At 34.1% G+C, this 21,073-nt stretch overlaps 3 protein-coding genes across 3 annotated transcripts; all 3 read left to right on the top strand.

Annotated features, from left to right (window-relative positions):
• The first annotated feature begins 1,587 nt into the window (after positions 1-1,587).
• Positions 1,588-3,179, top strand: LOC122604245 (receptor-like protein EIX2). Its single transcript, XM_043777136.1, has 2 exons — positions 1,588-3,111; positions 3,159-3,179. The coding sequence occupies exons 1-2, from the start codon at positions 1,588-1,590 to the stop codon at positions 3,177-3,179; spliced, it is 1,545 nt and encodes a 514-aa protein (XP_043633071.1).
• A 6-nt stretch (positions 3,180-3,185) lies between these two features.
• Positions 3,186-4,488, top strand: LOC122603722 (receptor-like protein EIX2). The gene is made up of 2 exons (XM_043776506.1): positions 3,186-4,036; positions 4,262-4,488. Exons 1-2 carry the CDS (start codon positions 3,195-3,197, stop codon positions 4,263-4,265), a joined length of 846 nt encoding a protein of 281 aa, XP_043632441.1. The 5' UTR covers positions 3,186-3,194; the 3' UTR covers positions 4,266-4,488.
• A 2,759-nt stretch (positions 4,489-7,247) lies between these two features.
• Positions 7,248-17,906, top strand: LOC122603827 (dnaJ protein ERDJ2-like). The gene is made up of 11 exons (XM_043776647.1): positions 7,248-7,378; positions 9,886-10,113; positions 10,230-10,325; positions 10,669-10,789; positions 10,897-11,003; positions 11,101-11,318; positions 11,600-11,777; positions 11,868-11,987; positions 13,138-13,224; positions 14,600-14,710; positions 16,946-17,906. The coding sequence occupies exons 2-11, from the start codon at positions 9,928-9,930 to the stop codon at positions 17,756-17,758; spliced, it is 2,037 nt and encodes a 678-aa protein (XP_043632582.1). The 5' UTR covers positions 7,248-7,378; positions 9,886-9,927; the 3' UTR covers positions 17,759-17,906.
• The last annotated feature ends 3,167 nt before the right edge of the window (positions 17,907-21,073 follow it).

Here is a 21,073-nt window from a genome sequence, read left to right on the forward strand (position 1 = left end):
GGATTCAAGCTTGTTCATGTCTTTTGCTAGACATTAGAAACTCGGTCAACATTGGACTAAATCAAATAAGCAAACAAAAACTTTTTTGTATGGGGTAAGTTCTTAACAAATTTTAAACGGGTTAAGTGTTACGAAATGTAATTAAATATGACTGAATGTTTATAGTGTGTACAAACTATCAGAACTTCTATTGTTAGTAAAAATACTTGAATCATGTAAAAAGTATACGTGACACACCATATCAGTTGCCACATACAAGTTTTTGCTTGGCTGACCATGGTTAGCTACATAATTTAAACATTTTTACTAAATTCGTGCATACAATAGAGGTTCTGATAGTTCATGCATATTATAAATATTCGATCATAGTTAGTTATATTTCGTAGCACTAACCCAATTTAAACATGACAAATCCGCAACGAAGTGCGGATAATTTTATCAGTTAGAATTTATACATCTTGATGAACTATATGATAAAAATATAACTAATATATACGTTAATAAGAATCTTTTAGCCAAACCAAAAAATAATACTATTAATATAAGTCTTGCTCCTTCAATGCACTACTACGCAATTCACTCAATCTCTTACACATTTTGAACTGTTCTGCTCATTTTTATCACACACTCGAACAAAATCAAACTTAATAAAGAAATTGTAATTTAGCTATATATTAACATTAATTCAAAATTTGTTGCCTCATATTTAGATTTGTTGGAGAGTCCAATAAATTCAACACCATCTACAATTGAATCCACTTCCTCACTACACTTTCGCTCCACACTATTTAACATCTTGATCTCTCACACTACAATATTTTTTTCAAAGTCCCGTAGTAAAACATCTTCAACTATCCTTAAGCCACCGTAGCACCACCCAACTATTCCGGAAACTACCACCACGCACTCATCATTTCAACCATCATCATGTATCAAAGTTTGAATCTTAAAGGCTTTCGTATTGACTTACTTAGAAACTGCAATGTTGAATTCACATGTCCTCCTGCACGCTTCGGAAAAGCCTAAATTGCTCTAACAAATTCCAAAACAAGATTTTAATATTATGTTCCTACATATGTAACGTTATTAAAAATTTTTATAAAGAGTAATTTTGGTGATATAGTACGATCCCAATTACTTTGGGCCATACAAATAATGTTATGGTCGTTATGCGAACATGGCATGTCATACTCATTTTATTCTTTAGCTATTGCTTTTACTTACTTTCTTCACTATGCATGCTAGCAGCTACTTGTTTTTTCCACTTATTAAAGGGCCATTTTCTTCAATTCGTTGTTACTTCGGTTGTGGATCCATCCTGCTACTATACTCTTTATTATGCAAAATAACGTGTGGGTCCGAAACGAGTAATTGCTTTTGCTTTTCTTTTTCCCGACTAATAAGTCTTGGTCTATGGATGTTACATATCACTCTATATCTAATTATTATCTATATATATACACATGCCATGCATCCTTAAAATGTAGTAAAGCCAATTACAACTAACTAGCTACTCTAAAAACTTTTTTTGATATATAACATTATTAACTATTTTCGAAGTAAGTTAAGCTCTTTTCAATTTCCAATATGAAGTCTTTTCTTGTGTTTTTGCTGCCACCTATATTATTTTTTATGAATAGTGGTTTTTTTAGTCTGGGGCTCACACAAGATGCCAATACCACGGTATCCGGGTCAGGGTCCTGCATTGAGAAGGAGAGGCAAGCGTTGTTGATTTTTAAAAGCCACCTTGGTGATGTGTTTAAATATTGGGGAAACGATGAAGAAAAGCGGGGTTGCTGCCAATGGGTGGGTGTTTATTGTGACAGCCACACTGGTCATGTGATCAAACTTGATCTTCATGATAGAGGGTTGAACGGATCCGTAAATGGTTCCCTTGGAAATTTGAGTTCTCTTGCACATTTAGACCTGTCTACTAACAATTTAACTGGAAACTTGCCCAATACTGTTTGTCAACTTCCAAAACTTGGTTACCTTGATGTTAGTAACAATTCTTTAAACGGAAACATACCTGACTTCATGGGCTGTCCATCTTTGTCGACCTTAGACCTCTCAAGTAATAATTTTACTGGAGATTTGCCTAACAGTGTGGGCCAACTTACAAATCTTCATTATCTCGACGTTAGTGGCAATTCTTTCACCGGAAACATACCTGACTTCACGGGCTGTCCATCTTTGTCGACCCTAGACTTGTCTAAAAACAACTTTACTGGAGATTTGCCCATCAGTGTCGGTCAGCTTTTAAAACTTAGTTATCTTGATGTTTCATCCAACTCCCTTAATGGTGCAATCTGTGACCAACATTTTCAAAACCTCACCCACTTAAATTTTTTGGATCTGTCTTTCAATTCCTTTTCATTTGATCAGTTGAGGTCCATTCCTTCTCAATTGGAGACGATAAGATTACAATCTTGCAGGTTGGGGCCTAGTTTCCCTTTCTGGCTCAAAACTCAAAAAAGTTTTATATATCTCGATATTTCAAGTGCTGGAATATCACATAGCATTCCTTCATGGTTTTGGGGTCAGCTACCATCCAGTTTGAATTTTCTAAACATCTCCTCAAATGAAATAAAAGATGTGCTAGTAGATATAACAGTTGACTTCGATCAGTACCCTGGAATGGATTTGAGTGACAATCATTTTGAAGGTAGGGTATCACTGTTGCCTTCTAAACTTGCCGCATTAAGCCTCTCTGGAAACAAGCTCTCCGGAAACCTCTCTTTCTTGTGTCAAATTGATGAGGCAATTTCTTTGATTGACCTCTCAAAAAATTCATTCACAGGGAGCCTTCCTGATTGTTGGTCGAAATTCCAAAAAAACTTAACAATTCTTAATCTATCAAATAACAATCTGTCTGGGAAACTTCCTCCTTCTTTGGGAAACTTGTCTCGGCTGGAGGCATTGTATTTGCGAAACAACACCTTTGTTGGTGAACTTCCAATGTCCTTGAGTAACTGCACAAAACTAAGGTTTGTGGATCTCGGAGAAAACAACTTATCTGGCGTGATACCTGCATGGATAGGGGAAAGACTAACGGAGTTATACGTTCTTGTTCTCCGATCTAATAGATTCTTAGGTACTCTACCTACGCAAGTATGTTGGCTGTATAATCTTCAACTTTTGGACCTGTCTAAGAATAGATTATCAGGCAATATTCCTGAGGTAACCTCACAGCTATGGTCACGAAACGGTTTGGAGATGATGTAGCCAGCCATCGTTATCCTTATGCTGTACGAAGTGTGCGAAGACGTGGCACACTTGAAGGCCACCCACATTTAACTCTTGAGATGCTTGAGGGAGACAATTATCGTCCCATGCCTCCCCTAGAGACCGTCATAGAAGCTGTCGGAGAAGCCCTATTCACTGACATTGCATTCGTTGCATGGAAAGGAAAAGTCCGTGAGTTTGGAAGAAGTAATCTCGAGCTACTTAAGAGCATTGATCTTTCAAACAACAGCTTTTCGGGAATACTTCCCAATGAGATCACCAGGCTTGTTGAAGTGGTGTCGTTAAATTTCTCCTGTAACAAATTTCACGGACAAGTCCCAGAAGATATCGGGCAGTTAAAATATCTTGAAACTTTCGACTTGTCAGGAAATGAATTTTCCGGAAGTATTCCCTCCAGCTTGTCATTGATAGATTCTTTAGGTTATCTTGACCTCTCAAACAATAACTTGTCTGGAAAAATACCACTTGGGAATGGTCGTAAACTTCAACAATTCAATTCTTCCTCCTACAATGGTAACCATCTACTATGTGGACCTCCACTTACGCAAGAGTGTGGGTTTATGCCTGTTGGTCCTGTTGATGGAAAGCAAGAAGATGACCAAGAAGAAGAAGAAGAACTTTGGAAATCGTATTACATGGGAATGGGTGTTGGATTTGGTGCTGGATTCTGGGGAATTTGTGGCGCTATATTTCTCAATCGTCGATGTAGATATGTCATGTTTGCATCATTGAGTCACGTTAAAGATTGGATATACATTTCATTGGTTGTGTATCTTCGAAAGTTGAAAAGGTAAATCCATAGTCTATTCTTACCATAATTTCTCGTAAGTTATTATAGTAAATTGAAAATTTTGTATTGATAAGATGTTTTTTAAAGAATGATGGTATAAAAGGCATTTTTGCCTACAGATTTTGCATAATGTATTGTTGATGTTGTCAACACAGGTCGTGCCCAAATCATCCTATCATTACCAAACTTTCTTAGCTAATTACATGGCTTTAACTTTTTGTTCAGGTGAATCTGCGAGAGGTGTGGAGCTTAAGGATTGGTGTTCGTAACACTAGTCTTCAACTTTTTTTTTTACTTAAAACTGGTGGTGGAAAACTGGGTTTGGCCTTGACGGGCGATAAAACTCCAATCTTAGACCTCTTCCTTTATTTTAGTGGTTTTTCATTAGTGTTTTTGATGTTGTTTTAGTTTGTGCATGAAATATAAATGTGATTATTTGATTTTGATATAAAGTAGAAAATGACTATATATGTTGAGTTCTAAAAGAAAAGTTTGGCTATTGGTTTATATTATAAATATAAAGTAGCATATGTTTGTAGTTCCGGCTTAAGCTTTTTGGGAACTTAAGATATAAAATAGAAAATGACTATAAAATAGTATATAAATATAAAGTAGTATATGTTCTTGAAAACTTACGGTACCAATCAAATAAAAGTTCAAATTGAAATAATACAATAAAACATTTGTGAGTTTTAGAAATTAGTTATTATAAACAAGTCAATTGTTGAAACAAAGATTACGTGATAGTAGGACTGGTGGTGCATGTTGGTGATAGTGTGGTGGATAGTGGACTTGGTGGTGCACAAGAAGAGAGATGAGAAAACTATGAGATTATAAAAAATAAGAGATTATAGATAACAAGAGATAAAAAAATAATAAACATATTTTTTCTTATAAACTTGAAAGTCATAATTATAGTAGAGCCGTCGAGACTTTAAATTTAAAGGGAAGTAATGTAACAAAACAAGTCTTATTCTTAGAGATAAAAAAAAATTGGTTTTTTTGTTAGATAAGAAAAGTCCTATGTTATCAATCTTTAAAAAAAAACTCATCATACTTTTAGTCTAACATATTAGAATTTTGTGTGCCCAAGTAATTAGGAGGCCTCAATCATGTGTCTAACCCAATTATATTTTAAAGCACTGTATGTTGAGAATTTTTATGATTACTTTCAAAATTCCTACTAACATTAAAAGTAACGTTGTGACTTTATTTTTTTTCATATGTCACCCCATTTACTTTCTTTTAATTGTTTATTATCTTTTTTCTTATTACAAATCATTTATGTTTATTTAAATTAAATTGGAACATTTTATTGTGATGGAGCCTTTTTATCTACATTTTTATATAGAATTCATCATAATATAATGTTTTAACATTTTCAATAAAGTGTATGTTATAATGTAGACCAAAATGTACTTGGTTGAATGTTTTTTTAGCTAAAAAAAAATAATGATCGAAAATATGATCAAATTATAGAAAAGAAACACTCTTTTCATTCCAAAGTGGTTATCTTAGACTTAAAAGATACACAGTTGTATAAAAATACGATATCAATAACATTTGATAATTACCGCTTAGGGGTGTTTGGATTGTGTTTATAAAATAGATTTCACGTTGACAAAATGCGTTTCAAAATAATATGTCCTAATCTATTTTTCTAAAACTAAGTTTTTCCTGAAAACTCAAATAATCAAGTAGTAACAAAAATGAAATCATTATGAAAGTATTGACTCTTCTCCCATTTGTTTAATTTCTAACATGTACATATAGTCACTTTATAATAATTCCAAATTCACATGTTTAATAATTCACGAGAGGGTACCTGCGTAATGCAGGCGGTAGAGCGGCGACGATGGGTGATGGTGACATTAACGGTGTGGTTGTTAATGTACAGGTAGTTGACGTAAAAGGATAATATAGTTAATGAAAATGGACACTTGTGAAATATGAGATATGTGTGAAGATATTTGGTTTTAGTTAAGGGTGTTTTAGTCATTTCAAAGGCTCAAAGTTTAATAACAAAAAAAAATAGGGGTTTGCTTTATTAGATATTATAGATTGTAGATATATAAAGTTTTGATGAAAGTATTCTCTATGCTATATCCTTATAACAGGATATATTCAAAAAAAAAAAAATGGAGATTGAAATTGTAAAGCCAAGTGAATCCCATTTTTTCTAGTCTTAGTTCACTTTTAACTTAGTTTTAATAAATCTTAAAGAAGATAACTAATTAACCAACAGAATAATAAAACAGTATATCACTTAAACACGTTAAAAAAAAGTAAATCAATAAAATAAACTTCAACATACAGATGTGATTTTTCAAGTAATTCTTTATTAGAATAAATCTTTACAAAGAATTATAAAGTTGTTGGAGAACAATATAACCTATAGTATCTAAATAACTCAATTGAATAACAACCTGCAGTATTCCAAATTCTAAAAACACAGCTGAAGATGATATTATTAATACAGATTGTCTGATAGTAAAATTGTGAAATGTGTAAAGCTGTTGTCTCAGAATATCCCATTTCAGTTTATGCTCCTATGTTGTGAGGCATTTATAGGCGAACAACATAATATTATATTATCCTATATTGGCTTCGTATGAAGAAATCTCTAATGGTGACATCCTTGTACGAATGGCCCACACAGTACCTTTCACACGTTTTGTTCTACCCAATAAAAGAATAAACAACTAGAATGTATGCAAACAACAACTTTAGATATCTTCAATTGTGCAACACAATACACCTGTCATCCTTATCTTCCATCTCAATTCTTCATGGATTGTTGTAGACACAGATTGAGGCATTTGTTAGATCTTAATCCGCCTAAATGTTCTTGTGTCAACCGTAATCTTAAGCTGATTTTCAAACCCAACTTAATTTTGTCTTTGACTAGACTTGAATGTTATAGTCATTGCTGACATCCACACCCAAGAAATGACCATTTTATATACTTTAACGCAAGTTTAATATTAAAAAAAGTTAATTACAGTTTTGGTCACGCGACAAAGGAAATAAACACTACACTGTGCAGGTTACGTAACTTCATTTTTAACTTATGTCAGTGGCATCAGGCGTGGACCAACTGTTGACATAATGTTAAAGTTTAGGATAAAAATGTAATTTTAGAAAATCTAGAAAGAAAATAGAAAAAATATAAAAGAAATTAGAAAGGGCTATAGTTGGCGTATCCCAATGAGTCATAATCATATAACTTCATAACTCAGAAACAAAGAAAAACAGGATCTGAATATCTGATCAACTACCAAATATATATATATACTAAACCAGGCTAATATAGCTAGGTTACGGTTAGGGCTTCATCACCAGGTTAGCCTACTCAGTTATTCATTCACTCCGATTTATATAAATACATACACACACACACACATACACATATATATTTATATACATATTTGCATATATATATATATATATATACACATATGTCTGAATTGTTTGTGTGTTTGCTTATACTCGAATTGTGGTTTAATGACTTAAATTTAATAAAGTAAATTATTTGATCTCAAAATGTGTAGAGTAATTGATGGTAAATAGGGATTATCTTTAATTAAAGTTAAATTTATATATATTTGATAGGAGAAACGAGTATTAATATGATTCTAAAAAGAGAAACCGAGTGGATGCCTTAGCGTTAATAATCACGTTTTTTTTAATCCACTTTGCTATGGAAGGAAACTCATATGGCTGATAATGTGACATTAAATGTATACATTGTTGACAGTGGCACAGTGCAAAGAATTTGATTTATTTAGCGTAGAGTTTATGTCACGTCGTCCACATACATTTTGTGCAAAATGTTGTTCCGTTAATCAATATTGAGTAATGTTTTGTATGTTTACTTTTGCTCCGGTAATTATGCTAAATCTTGTCCCATTAATCTTAAAACAATTTGGAGTAACTGACCCTCAGGCGATCCTCCGATGACTGTCATTGGATAGGTAAATCACGTAACCATGCGGTCAAGGGTATCCCGTCCATTGTATTGTAAATGATTATAGTGACCGTTATAATATTTACCTGAGGTAATCCTCCATTACCTTATAAAACAATATGGTTAAAGGAACATGGGGACGGGGTTTGAACCCCCGACCTCCTTTATTATGCTGCATGTCCCCCACAACTAGACTACCTTCACGCCAAGTAAATGAGATTTAGGGCTTCTGTGACCCCACATAAGCTGGACCCGTTGGATGACTTTCATAAATAGCTTAAATGATTATATGATATGGACTAGCATCTAAGACGGTGATTGATTCATCATGGTATCATAGGCGAAATGTCAGTCTGTTGTACGCATATGGTTGCCACAGTTAAGTGGCTCTTTTTTCTAAAAATCACTATAACATGGTATCATGTGCTGAATCCATCCATCACTCCTTTAGTTGAAGGACCATTAAGCTGCTCAATCTTGCTTCATCAACCCATTGACCAATAAGCTGCTTAATTCTGCTTTGTTGATTCATCCATTGCACCGTATTCAAGCAGTGGTTTACGTCACGCTGTCACAAACATGTAATTACACCAATCCATCAATATATGGAATGGTATCACTACCAATTTAACTTGGGCCCACATGTGAAGTTGAAAGACGTGGGTTCGATCCCTAGGATTTCCAAATCACATGGGTATCAAGTGAAGGTATTTCACTGGCATCAAACCTTACGGGGCGGTCATGATGGGGATTCTATGTTGTTTCAGGGACAGGGTGCTCTCCTATACCCTTTTCTTCACAAACATATAATATCTTTATATTTATAATTAACTTCCATGCATCAGTTTTTATTCTGGGATTTAAGGCAGCTCAGCACAATCTGTGTCAAGCACTCTCAGTACTGAGTTGTTTGATACAAATTAGGCAACTATTCAAATGTAGCACATTATTGTAGAATTGCATTTATCTTAAATGTAAATTCTGGAGTACGACTTTAATTTTAGCATATTTCATTAGCATGAGTAACTGATAGAAGGTATATCAATGGTTCTGGTAGGATTGATGGTTATGTAGCCTGTTACGTCAAAAGCTTCAAGGGACACTGCCATACGTTGCTCAACATAGAATAAAATTAATGATTTTTTGCAATACATGGTTCTCTTCCAATGCAATTGTATATAAACCAAGTGATCGTTGAAATTTTACGCAATGGTCTTTGCTATCAGAACAAAATATGTAGATGTCATTACCAGTTTGGTATGGTTTCCTTTAATTAACAATGTTGTATCTAGTTGGCAAATCTTGACTAGAATTGGTCTAGTTTGACCAATCTATGCAACTCAGGCTATACTTCATTAATTCTTCTAAAATTTGCATTTAATATCCTACAACTCCTGAAAATTGTGGCAATAGTCTGGATCATTTTGGAGGCAAACTTGAGAAATGGCTAAACTACGTATATGAACTAATTTAGAGGTGCTTTATCTTTCCAGTATTATGTTGTGCCATATCAGGATTGCAGATACTAACTGGGCTATAGTTCAAATTGAACATATATTGCTGTGTACTGACTGTATTAGGTAAAGCAGCCTCTGTATTGTCTAGCTTTCCTTAGTAAGTATAACCATATTCCATCACCTATGATTAATGTTGGAAGTAGGGGGTCAACTTGGTGTAAACTAAAAGTTTACCATGTTTCCCTAGAACTCATCAGATATGCATCTTAGTATCATAATTAGTTTCTTTTGTTGACTATCTTAGGCGGATTAAGGAGTTGTGGAATCATTTATATGTTATTTGAGTTTTGTACTTTTGTTGCTCCCTTATCTTGTATTAAATTATTATATATTTATAATGATTCTTGTTATTATATCTACTGCAGGGTTATAGACTGGCCAAGTTCTATTTTTGAGAATAATTCAGCATGGCTGCAGCAGAAGAGAAAAATACACTTTTCCCGATCTTTATTTTCTCCCTATTGGCACTGCCTTTAGTTCCTTACACAATATTCGGGCTATATCATTTAGTTACTAAGAAGGCTAGGATTGCCAAGTGCCAATGTTCAGTCTGCCTGCAGTCTGGAAAGTACCACAAGTCCATATTTAGGCGTGTCAGTTTCTAATTAAATCCATCTCTATAGTTTCCTCCAATTTTTAGTAATCCCTTAATTTGTTAGTTGGTAATCAGTATAATAAGTGACTTCTTTTATTTGTTTTGTGTCAACAGATATCAAATTTTTCTACATACAGTAACTTGTCTATTCTGATGCTTTGGGTGATAATGGTGATGTTGGCATATCACATAAAAAGTAGCAGCCATGAGGTAATCTGATAACTAATCGTGGTGATATCTCTGAATTTTGGGTTAGGGGTGAAACAACAAGAGCTAGTTTTGTATTGGTCCAATATTTTTTATTGTAATCATCGTAAAATTTAGTGCATGGAACCATACACACATAATTGATGTCATCCTAGTGTTTGTCTGTAGAAGTATCTTATATGTAGCTTTCTTTTTCTCCTGGTTTCCTTCTGTCAATGTGTATGTATAGCATAGATTCCTTTAGCAAGGATATCTCTGTAGCGCTGAATGTTGGAGATTCCACTTGAAATGTGAGTTATATATTATCCTATTTGTTATGTATCACCTTTTTTTTCTTATATGGCAGGTTGAAATTTTTGAGCCATTCAGTATTCTTGGATTAGAATATGGAGCTACAGATTCAGAAATCAAGAAGGCATATAGGAGACTTTCCATCCAGTACCACCCAGATAAAAATCCAGACCCAGGTTGATGATTGTTTGGACCTACTCTTTGGATTCTATTCTTTCTTGAATCATGTTCTTGGTGCTATGTACATGAAGCTAAAGGTTATAAACTTTGTTTGCTCTTTTAGAGGCCCACAATTATTTCGTGGAATACATATCCAAGGCTTATCAAGCTCTAACAGATCCAGTATCACGCGAAAACTTTGAAAAATATGGCCATCCTGATGGCAGGCAGGTATGATTCATATACTAATCAATACGGATGTGGTTCATCTATCTCTTTGGGGTACAATATATAAGCTAAGTTATCCTGGTCGTACTTGTTTCTATAGGGGCTTCAAATGGGTATTGCCCTTCCTCAGTTTCTATTAAACATTGATGGGAAGTCGGGCGCCGTAAATTTACTTGGAATTGTTGGGGTGTGCATCATTTTACCTTTGGTGATTGCTGTGATGTACTTATCTAGATCGGCCAAATATACTGGAAACTATGTCTTGAAGCATACATTATCTGCATATTTCTATCTTATGAAGCCCTCTTTGGCTCCAAGGTATGAATTACTTCAACTATTTGATTTACTTGGTGTCAACTGTGAAAGCGTCCTTCCTTCTGTGAAAATTCTGAATGACAAAAAACCTCCCATTTCTCGAGTAAAGCAACTTTTATCACTGTTCTTTACATTTTCAGTACCTTCATGTGGTATAAGATCTCCCACTTGCCACCCTGACTGATAATCTCATGCATGTTACTAGACTACCATCTGATAATGAACAAAAATAACAGGTTTTTTTTTTTTGTTTCTATTTAACCTTTTTTGTATCAACAATACAGCAAGGTAATGGATGTTTTTATAAAAGCTGCTGAATACATGGAAATTCCAGTTCGTCGGAGTGATGGAGAACCTCTTCAGAAACTGTTTATCCTGGTCAGAAGTGAGTTGAATTTGGACCTTAAGAATATCAAACAAGAACAAACGAAGTTTTGGAAGCAACATCCGGCTCTAGTGAAGGTTATATCTATTAAAATAAATGGTTAGCTCTCACTACGTGTTGATGTTTTGTATTCTGTATTAATACCTTGTTACAACTTTTGACTGCAGACAGAATTGTTAGTTCAAGCCCAACTGACGCGTGAAACGGGATGTCTATCTCCATCCCTTCAGCATGATTGTAGGCGTATACTTGAGGTTGCACCTCGTCTTCTTGAAGAGTTAATGAAGGTCTGTGAAGTGTGAATTCTATATTTACTTATAATGGGAAAAAAGCTATCTGGAGCTTTTCTACTGTTCCATTCTCTAAAATTATGCAACAACAGTACCATCTGGTTGCCAACATAGAGGGTATGTTCGGCAAAATCTGGGGCTGGATCTGAGGCTAAAGCTTACTTTTTGAAGCTTCCTTTCATAAACTTTAATTTTAGATACTTTAAGAGTTTAAGGGGCTTTTAGCCGTTTAGGAGCTTTTTGAGGCTGAGGCTTTCTTTTTGAATACTATATCCAAACAGGTTTTTTTGTTTTATGTTAAATGGGGGGCTCAATTTAAAAGGCTTTAGCTCTAAGCTTTGAAAAACCCCTTCAAAAACCCTTTCCAAACACACCCAGAATTTTTTCATTTTGCAGATTCTTTTATGTAAATGTAGAATCACTATGCACAGTTTTGAACATGGTTGAATGTTGATTCTGAAACTCCATATTTAATGTCATTAGTTTTGGTCAATCTACATTTATAAGAATTTAAAGTTTTACAAATTTGAGCCTGTCTTTGGTTCAATCTTTACAAAGGTAATATTGAATGTTTCTTTCATGCTATCTTGATATGTTATGAACATGGATGATATCAGATTGTCAAGTTTTGGCTGATGAATATATTACCTCTATGCATTTAGTTTGTCACTTGTCATTGTCTTTTATCACAATTTTAAAATCTTGTGAATGATATATCAAATCAATTTTTTTTAACGGCATCTAAATATTCATTTCATTCAACATGTTATACCAAGAGGGTAAACACACCATATGTACAGACAGATCTTAATATTCATTTCATTTCATTCAACATGTTATACCAAGAGGGTAAACACACCATATGTACAGATCTTATATTACACTGCTAAACACCAATGGTGTTACACCATAAATTATTACTCAAATCGTTTAAGCGTGAACTTCCCATACGTGCATTTTTTTATAGGTGCTCTTCTTCTAGTCCTTTCTTTTAAGTTGGGGGGTTTACGGTTGGCTGCAAGGGAGATTGGTCTAGTTTTTGCCTAGTGTATGACATGTCTAGTTAAATCTTTATATGTATCCTATATATTTCACATATTGAATTTCCTGCCAGTTTGAGAATCTTAATATACCTTTCTTGTTGTAGATGGCGGTTTTACAGCGTCCTCCACATGGACATGGATGGCTGAGGCCCGCAATAGGGGTGGTTGAGCTCTCGCAGAGTATAATACAGGTGGTTTTTACTTCTTCAGTTATTTAATCTGAATAAGAAAAATGGAGATCATATCTTATCTAGCTTCATGTAGTTTTAATAAAGCTTAACTAAAACATAGCTCGGAAAATACTTAAAAAACAGGCATTGGATTGTAAAGAGCTCATAAAAGAGCGAATAAAGGTTGGATGGATATCAATGAAGATTTGATTCTTTTAGTGTGAAGACATTATCTAGAGAAACTTTTTTATAACAATAAATTTGCTGCATATATTATCTTATTGAAAATAGCTGTACTTTGTGATTTATCAAAACAAGTTTATGTTAACGGTTATATACAATGCATATGCCACAATATGGTGCAAGAATTTGAACTTCAAATGGAGAAGTTTTAAATAAACTGGATTAGCGTAATGATCAATTCTCATTCATTGGAGTTTGGACACCATCAAAAGTGAAAGATCAGATGCCGATAATCTAGTTCACATTCACATAGAAGTCAGAAGTTATGGGTGAACAAGAGAACAGAAAGTGCAAGCTTCATAAGTTCATACTTCATAGGCACATTAATGGCCCTTCTGGTCTAGATAAGCACATGGCCAAGCCATGGTCAAAATATCCCCATAAAATTACTGTGATGACTGAAATTGCAAGCTTTACGAGTTCATAGGCACACAAATGACCCTTCTTCTGCAGTCGAGGCCACTGTGCATGGCCAGGCCATGGTCAAAAAATCAAATGGCTGTTAATCAATGCTTACCATAATGGGCCAGCGACACTCTTATATTTTTGCACTTAACAGACTTTCATTATGGCCAAGATTTTAGATTATAAAATTATTTAAGCTAGTTCACTTGTCCAATTGAAAGTTATGAAAGGTTGGATGGATAGCACTACAAATTAGAATGTGAATTGCTTTTCCATATCTGAATGATAAGCTCAGTTTAATGGTCGATGAAATTTTTTTAGTACTTATTTTGGTCTTGCATTAGATGTAGAACTGTTATTTTAGTTCTAATGGTTTGAGAATTATGCCAATTGCCAAATTGCTGAACCCATGCTTTTTCACTTTTCATTGAAAGTCCATATACAGGTTGCTTTAAGAAGTTTTAGGGCTGATAGACTAGAGTCTTCTTTAAAGCGTTATGTTGTATGATATAACTATATTTTGCTTTTAATATTATAGCATTAGCAGCTCATGTCACTAATGCTAAGCTGCCAAGCTGGCCATAATTACACATGATTTGCAGTTCCGGATCCTTAGTTGTTTACAGTTTAAATATACCTATTTAGCTAGACTACAGAGAAAATAAGATTTATTTTTTGACGTATGTAAGGTTCTTGTTTTGCTTTTTCCATTTGTTAGTGTTGCTAATTTTTACAATGTTACATGTAGGCAGTTCCACTGAGTGCACGGAAACCTACTGGTGGGTCAGTTGAAGGAATTGCCCCTTTTTTGCAACTTCCACATTTCAGTGAGGCTGTCCTAAAAAAACTTGCAAGGAAGGTACATCATTCCCTGGTCTTTGTGGTTCTTTTACTATACCCTTCCGGGGATAGGTAGATGTTATACAATGTGCTTTTAACTGTTACATATTTCAGCCCTCTCATAAAGAAAATTTAGTGCTGTAAATTGAGATGGTAAAATAGGCTGGTCAGGTGGGTTGGGTACAGGCCAAATGGTCAGTAACAATGTGTTGGTAAATCAGGTTGGGCCAACCTACCAACACATATTTGTCCAATTTTTGTATCTTGTAAATGATTCTCTCTCAAATATGATTACTAAGAGTATCATATATAACTAATATAATATAATAAGATAATATCTTTTAAGTAAAATTATTTAGATCTTTGTAAGCATCTGAAATAATGCTTGGTGACTTTTGACCCATTTTTTAGCTGATTTTCTACATATCTCCTCTTCTAAAAGGTTTTCCTTTGGTTAAGTGTTACCCCAGCATGACGAGCCGTTTTTGGCTTGTTGTAGCAGTCTAACCAGGCTTTGCCCATGAACGTTTTCAGTCATTTCCCTCGCCACCCCCAAGATAATGCCTAGGGCAGGTTTCAAACTTGAGATCTCTTGTGAGGAAACAAGACTTCTTGCCACTTGACAACTTGGAAGTGGTTGATTTTCTACACGTGACCTCTTTTTAATATAATTTTGCCTGATTGAGCTGTTTCTATATAATGGGTTGAGATGGCCACTTCTACCTTAGCTGCCCTTCGTTTCGAAACGAGATTTGAATTATTCAATTAATTTATCAAGTATAATGTATGTTAGCAACTATTAGAGTCTTAGTACAAAACTTTAAGGATCTATATGAGAAAACAACTCATCAGTATAGTAAAGTCAAAGTCCTCCCTCCGTGTGTGTGTCTGTGGAGATGGTGGCTGTAGTATGTCTCTGGAATTCTAGACCCTCTTGATTTGTTACTTCTTATAATATTCATATCATGTCAAATGATCTTCCAAAGAATTACAAAAAAACATTTGCTTGTTCCCTGATTGGTAAATAGGAATTATAACATTTCCTTTTCAATCACGTAATACGGGTAAATGGAACGAGGACAGTGCGTATTTGGCTTACATATACAGGGCCTAACTGGGGGTTGTCCTGTTACTGTTACTGAAACCTTTTCCCTGCCCCCAAGATTGAACCCAAGACCTCTTGTGATGGCTACCAAAACGCCACTGTGGTGGTCGTTTACTTTACAATAAAGACAATTCTTTTACAGTTATGTCTTTGTTGTTATTTCATCAACCTTTTTAAGAGACCCTTTATAAATATATAAGTGGTTGTATGCTTTTATTATAGCATTTTTGCCCAAAAAAAGGAATTCGTAATCTGAATTTTTGTAATGTAGGGGAACAATGATTTTCCTCTCCTAAATGGGATAATTGTTTTAATTTGATACATTCAAAGGAATGTTATAAAAGTTAGTGTGAGAAACACCTCCAAGGTAACCAGTGGTTAACATCTTGGACCTCTTTATCTCAAGTTCCAATCCAGCTTGGTTCAATCCTGGAAATGGCCAGGGAAAGGTTCGAAAATGGTCACGGGATACCGTGGTTAGATGCATACACCTGAGTCAAAAAAGATTCGCCTTCCTTGGGTACCTTGAATAGAGAAAGCCTCATATGTTTACCCATTTATGAGAGTTATTATGAGGTTGATACCTTTATAAATATATCAAATTGAAACAGTTACCCACATTAAGTATCAAATTGAAATAGTTTCCCTTTTTTGCCGAGGAAATCATATCACCCCCACATCAGGAAAAATAAAATTATTTTTTTGGCAATAAAACTATGAGTAATACTGTAATACTTTCAACTTGTTTGCACCGTTTTGTCGATGCCTATATTTCTTTTGTGAGAGTAACCTAAATCAATCCACTTAGTTGGAAATGGGTCTGTTTGGATTGCATTTTGCTAAAAGTGGTTAGAATGCGAGCGAAAAATAGAACCGGTAAAATGGATCAATTAAATGCTTATAGTTGTTCATTCAGGTAAAAGTAACTATTTTTATCATTTAAATAATGCTGATTTCATAATAAATCTAAAGCTTTAATAGTTACAAAATACAGAAAAAAAAGTACAAAGTGTCTTTGGTTGTACGTTGCTGATTGAGCTGATGCTTTTGACCTGATCCCATTTTGTCTGTTACCTTTCCTGCCCTTTTTGGTCTATCTATCATATGTTCTTGGTTGTACTCTGCTAATTATTTTCTCCCTGCTTTCAGAAAGTTCGTACTTTTGAAGATTTTAGAGATTTGAACCAACAGGAGCGTGCAGATTTACTTACAAAAGTCGCCGGGTTCTCGCTATCCCAATCCCAAGACGTAGAAATGGTTCTAGAAATGATGCCTTCCATCACCTTCGATATCAAATGTGAAACTGAAGGTGAAGAAGCAATACAAGAAGGTGACATAGTCACAATGCGTGGATGGGTCACCCTTAACCGTAAGAACCACTTGGTTCGAGCCCTTCCTCATTGCCCCAATTACCCTTTCCACAAAGAAGAAAACTTTTGGTTACTATTATCAGATCCTAATTCCAACAGTGTCTGGATATCTCAAAAGGTCAGCTTCATGGATGAATCTGCAGCGTTAATCGCTGCCCCCAAGGTGATCCGGGAATCAAAGGAATGGGCCGGTGCTAGCCCAAAGGAATTAAATTCCGCTGTTAAAGAAGCAGTTGAGAAAGTGAGAAATGGGTCAAGATTGGTCATTGGTCGCTTTTTGGCTCCTGAAGAGGGCACTTATAATTTGACTTTGTATTGCTTGAGTGACTCATGGCTCGGTTGTGATACGAAGATGAGTTTAAAGTTGAAGGTTTTGAAACGGACTCGAGCTGGGACGAGGGGTGGGGTTCAGGTGGATGATGGTGCAACAGGCGTTGAGGATGGGGTTGAAGAGGAAGAGGTTGAAGAAGACGAGTATGATGATGATGAGAGTGAATACAGTGACGATGATGAAGATGATGTTGAACATGAAGAAACTAATGAAGACGTGGCCAATGGCTCTGATAGTGATTCGGATAACAAAGAAGATTAGAGGTTAGCTTTTATACTTGCCTTTCCTATATTGACTTGATCTATTTTGATCACAAGTTAGATTTTGTGTCTTAACAATTCCGATTTTGTGTGAAATGATGTGACAAATCTTCAAATTATAGAAATATGTTTTAAGCTTCAATAAGTAATTAAATGTCTCCTAAAGTACAAATCCTAAGATTAAAAAGACTTGCTTGTCCCTATGATAATCAACAAGGCGGCAAAACAATCTCTGTGTGTTGAGGTTAATTTGACAAGTCAAACTCATGATTTGATGGTTATACAACATATAAGGTCAACTATTAAGACCAAAGATATCAAGTTTGACTAAATGGGGGGACCGAATTCCCACTCATCAAAATGACTAAACGAGGGTGTCCTGAAGAGGAATGGGATTCCCCTTGTGGGTGGGGGAGTAGGTAGGAAAGGATGAAAATGCAGGTGAAGGGTGCAGCCTGAGGGGTGTGAGAGTAAAAGGTACATTTTGAACAACTTTAGGATGAGTGAAGGATTGAATTCTTTTTTATTTTGTTGTTATTTATTTATTGGCAAATTTATTATTGAAAATTGAACTTTTGACAAATTTAGGCACATCCAAACGTAGTTCAATTGTGATAAACGTTTATGATAATTCCTGACTTATGTTGAGAATTTTCTAAGTAATTCTGTTGACAAATAGTATATTGATGGTGAGACCAAGACGACCCTAGTTGATACAAGTGAGATATTACATATTGGTGATCAACGTTGTCAAATTTGAGTTTTTTTTTTATTACTTTGGTTAATAATTTTAACTGAATAATGAATACAGTATTTTGGAAACGGAGTCACCGTCTTTAAGCAGGTTGTTTTGGAAAGGCTTTTATTCTTAAATTGTATTCGCCTTTTTTATCCTTTGGGTCTAATACAAATCAAGTGCAGCAATTTAACTGTTTCTTATTAAAAGGGTTAAATTGTCCAACAAGGCAAATGACTTCTGACTATTTGAAACTTTCCTTTGTTCCAAGCATTGACCTCATAAGAGGAAGGATCGGATACTTGAGTCATAATATATTGACAACAATGTTGGGATCATTAAAAAATGACCAAAGTTAAGAGGACTAAACTTCCACTAGTTACCATAAACACAAACATGCTCTCCTAGAGAACCAATACAATATTGTTAGGAGCAACATTGGTTCAAGAGCAATTTCCCAACACACTTTTGTTGGATAGCGCACATTTGTAGGACAGAGAAATCCTTGTGAAGAATTTTAACTTTTATATATACAAAAGATGATTTTTCAACCCGCACAATGGCGGGAGCTGAGAAATTTTCTTTTCGAACACAAATATGAAATATGAAACTCTATTCTAAGTCATTTAATATTTTTATTCTTTTATCAAACTATTTTCAATGAACACAATTTCTTTTGATTATGCAAATCTTAAGTTCATACAATTCGTGCATTTGATTATTTGAATGTGGAATTCAGTATCTATGAATATACTAAAACATGATTGAGGTATTGTTTAATCGACACATTACGTATTACTTGAGCAACAAATGTCTCTTTTGGTGTTGTTAATTGAATCAAATTAAAATTCCTAATTAAATTGAATCAAATTAAAATTCCTAATTAATTTCTACTCACCTTAAAAAAATAATATTAAATATATATTATATTTAGCGGATATCCATATGCTATATCAAGTTAGTTCCAATTTCAAATTAAAAATTATCGCTTGAATTTATTTTCATTGAATCCTCTCCTGACAGCAAATCATGATTATTTATTTATATTTATATTTATATATAGATATGTATATATATGTATATGTATACTTTCAAGAGAAGCATGTATTGTCTATATATCTATTTAAATTCTAATGCATATCTATTTAAAAAAAAAACCTTAAATAACTTGGATTTTTTTTTGAACGGTAGTGGTGATTGGACTCAACGGCATGCCTTTTCATCGTCCGGTAGAGATTGACCACGTCACCAGCACAGTCAATCCGAGGGTATGACTGGCGGTGGAAGTCTCACTACCTGTTCTGGAGGAAACTAGCTAATGCTGGAGAAAACCCTCATGCTCTACCTCATTGGCAAAGACTTCTCAATATATCTTTCAAAGGTTTTGAACCCGTGACCAACATTTGACTGAAGGACATAAAGAACATTAAATGTCCAGTTGAGCTAATAAAGACAAATAATAACTTGGAATTATAATCAATACTATGAATATGAAAACTCCAATTAATTGTTTTTGTCTTGGAATTATAATCAATACTATGAATATGAAAACTCCAATTAATTGTTTTTGTCATAAAATTTTTATTTTATAGTTAAATCAATAATATTTCATCACTTATTAACTCAATCAATGTAAATTAACTTATACATATTTAAAGATGTAACATAACTTATCATCTAATTTAGATTATTATAAATATACTAATGACGAAAACATGAAAACAAAAATATAAAAAAAATTATAAATAATACATAATCAATCCGTACATCATACGGATATTAAGTTTAATATTTCATAGACAGATCAAACCCACGATGATAATCAAAAATATGAAAAGCAATCCCAACCCATTAATTAAGTGAGCTGATTGTGTCGATTGATAATAAATTAAACCCATTTAACCACAACCCATACCCAATCCCAAACCCATGACGGGATTTATCGATTGTGTTGAGATTGTGACGGATTTTAAAGTCCACTTAACTACTAGCTACAACAAAAATTAAAATATAATTTAAAATATTTGTATTCAATGCAATTCCTTTTTGCATACAAGGATGAGGAACATCAGCGAATGTATGTGTCAGTCATACTCCACTCAGCCAAGTTTTGGACCTCTGTCTTGTGGGTAAAATATTATGACTCCTGGGTTTATTGTCATTTAAAATTGTAAAATCTCATCAATACCAATAATTAAAGCCAAGTAATTTTGAAACATAATTTTAATGGTAAAAATTGTAAAACTAATTGTTACTCAAAGAAATGGACTATTAACAAATATGCTTAATATGGATTATGGAAAATAAAAGTAGAACAGAAAAGAATATATATCATGCTCTACGAATATTTTTCACGCCCAAACTATAGAATGTGTATCCATGAGAAGAACAAAGAGAACAATGTATATTTAATCAAAGATAGTATAGGCTAGGCCAGATAGAAGGAAGACGAAGAGCTTTCTCAGACACCCAAAACATGTATATACTTTGCACACAAACTTACATACTAAAACAAATTATAAATAAATAAAGTAAAATTTACCCATCATATTGTAGTTTAACTAGATTTTAGACCCGGGT

This window comes from Erigeron canadensis, chromosome 6 (genome assembly GCF_010389155.1).
Source record: "Erigeron canadensis isolate Cc75 chromosome 6, C_canadensis_v1, whole genome shotgun sequence".
Classification (NCBI taxonomy): Eukaryota; Viridiplantae; Streptophyta; class Magnoliopsida; order Asterales; family Asteraceae; genus Erigeron; species Erigeron canadensis.

Excerpts from the sequence above, each read along its gene's own strand:
- LOC122604245 (XM_043777136.1), top strand. The coding sequence starts at position 1,588 with ATGAAGTCTTTTCTTGTGTTTTTGCTGCCACCTATATTATTTTTTATG. Across the intron at positions 3,112-3,158 it reads TAGGTACTCTACCTACGCAA|ATTATCAGGCAATATTCCTG; the intron begins GTATGTTGGCTG and ends GTCTAAGAATAG.
- LOC122603722 (XM_043776506.1), top strand. The coding sequence starts at position 3,195 with ATGGTCACGAAACGGTTTGGAGATGATGTAGCCAGCCATCGTTATCCT.
- LOC122603827 (XM_043776647.1), top strand. The coding sequence starts at position 9,928 with ATGGCTGCAGCAGAAGAGAAAAATACACTTTTCCCGATCTTTATTTTC. Across the intron at positions 11,319-11,599 it reads AAGCCCTCTTTGGCTCCAAG|CAAGGTAATGGATGTTTTTA; the intron begins GTATGAATTACT and ends TCAACAATACAG. Across the intron at positions 11,988-13,137 it reads TTCTTGAAGAGTTAATGAAG|ATGGCGGTTTTACAGCGTCC; the intron begins GTCTGTGAAGTG and ends TTCTTGTTGTAG.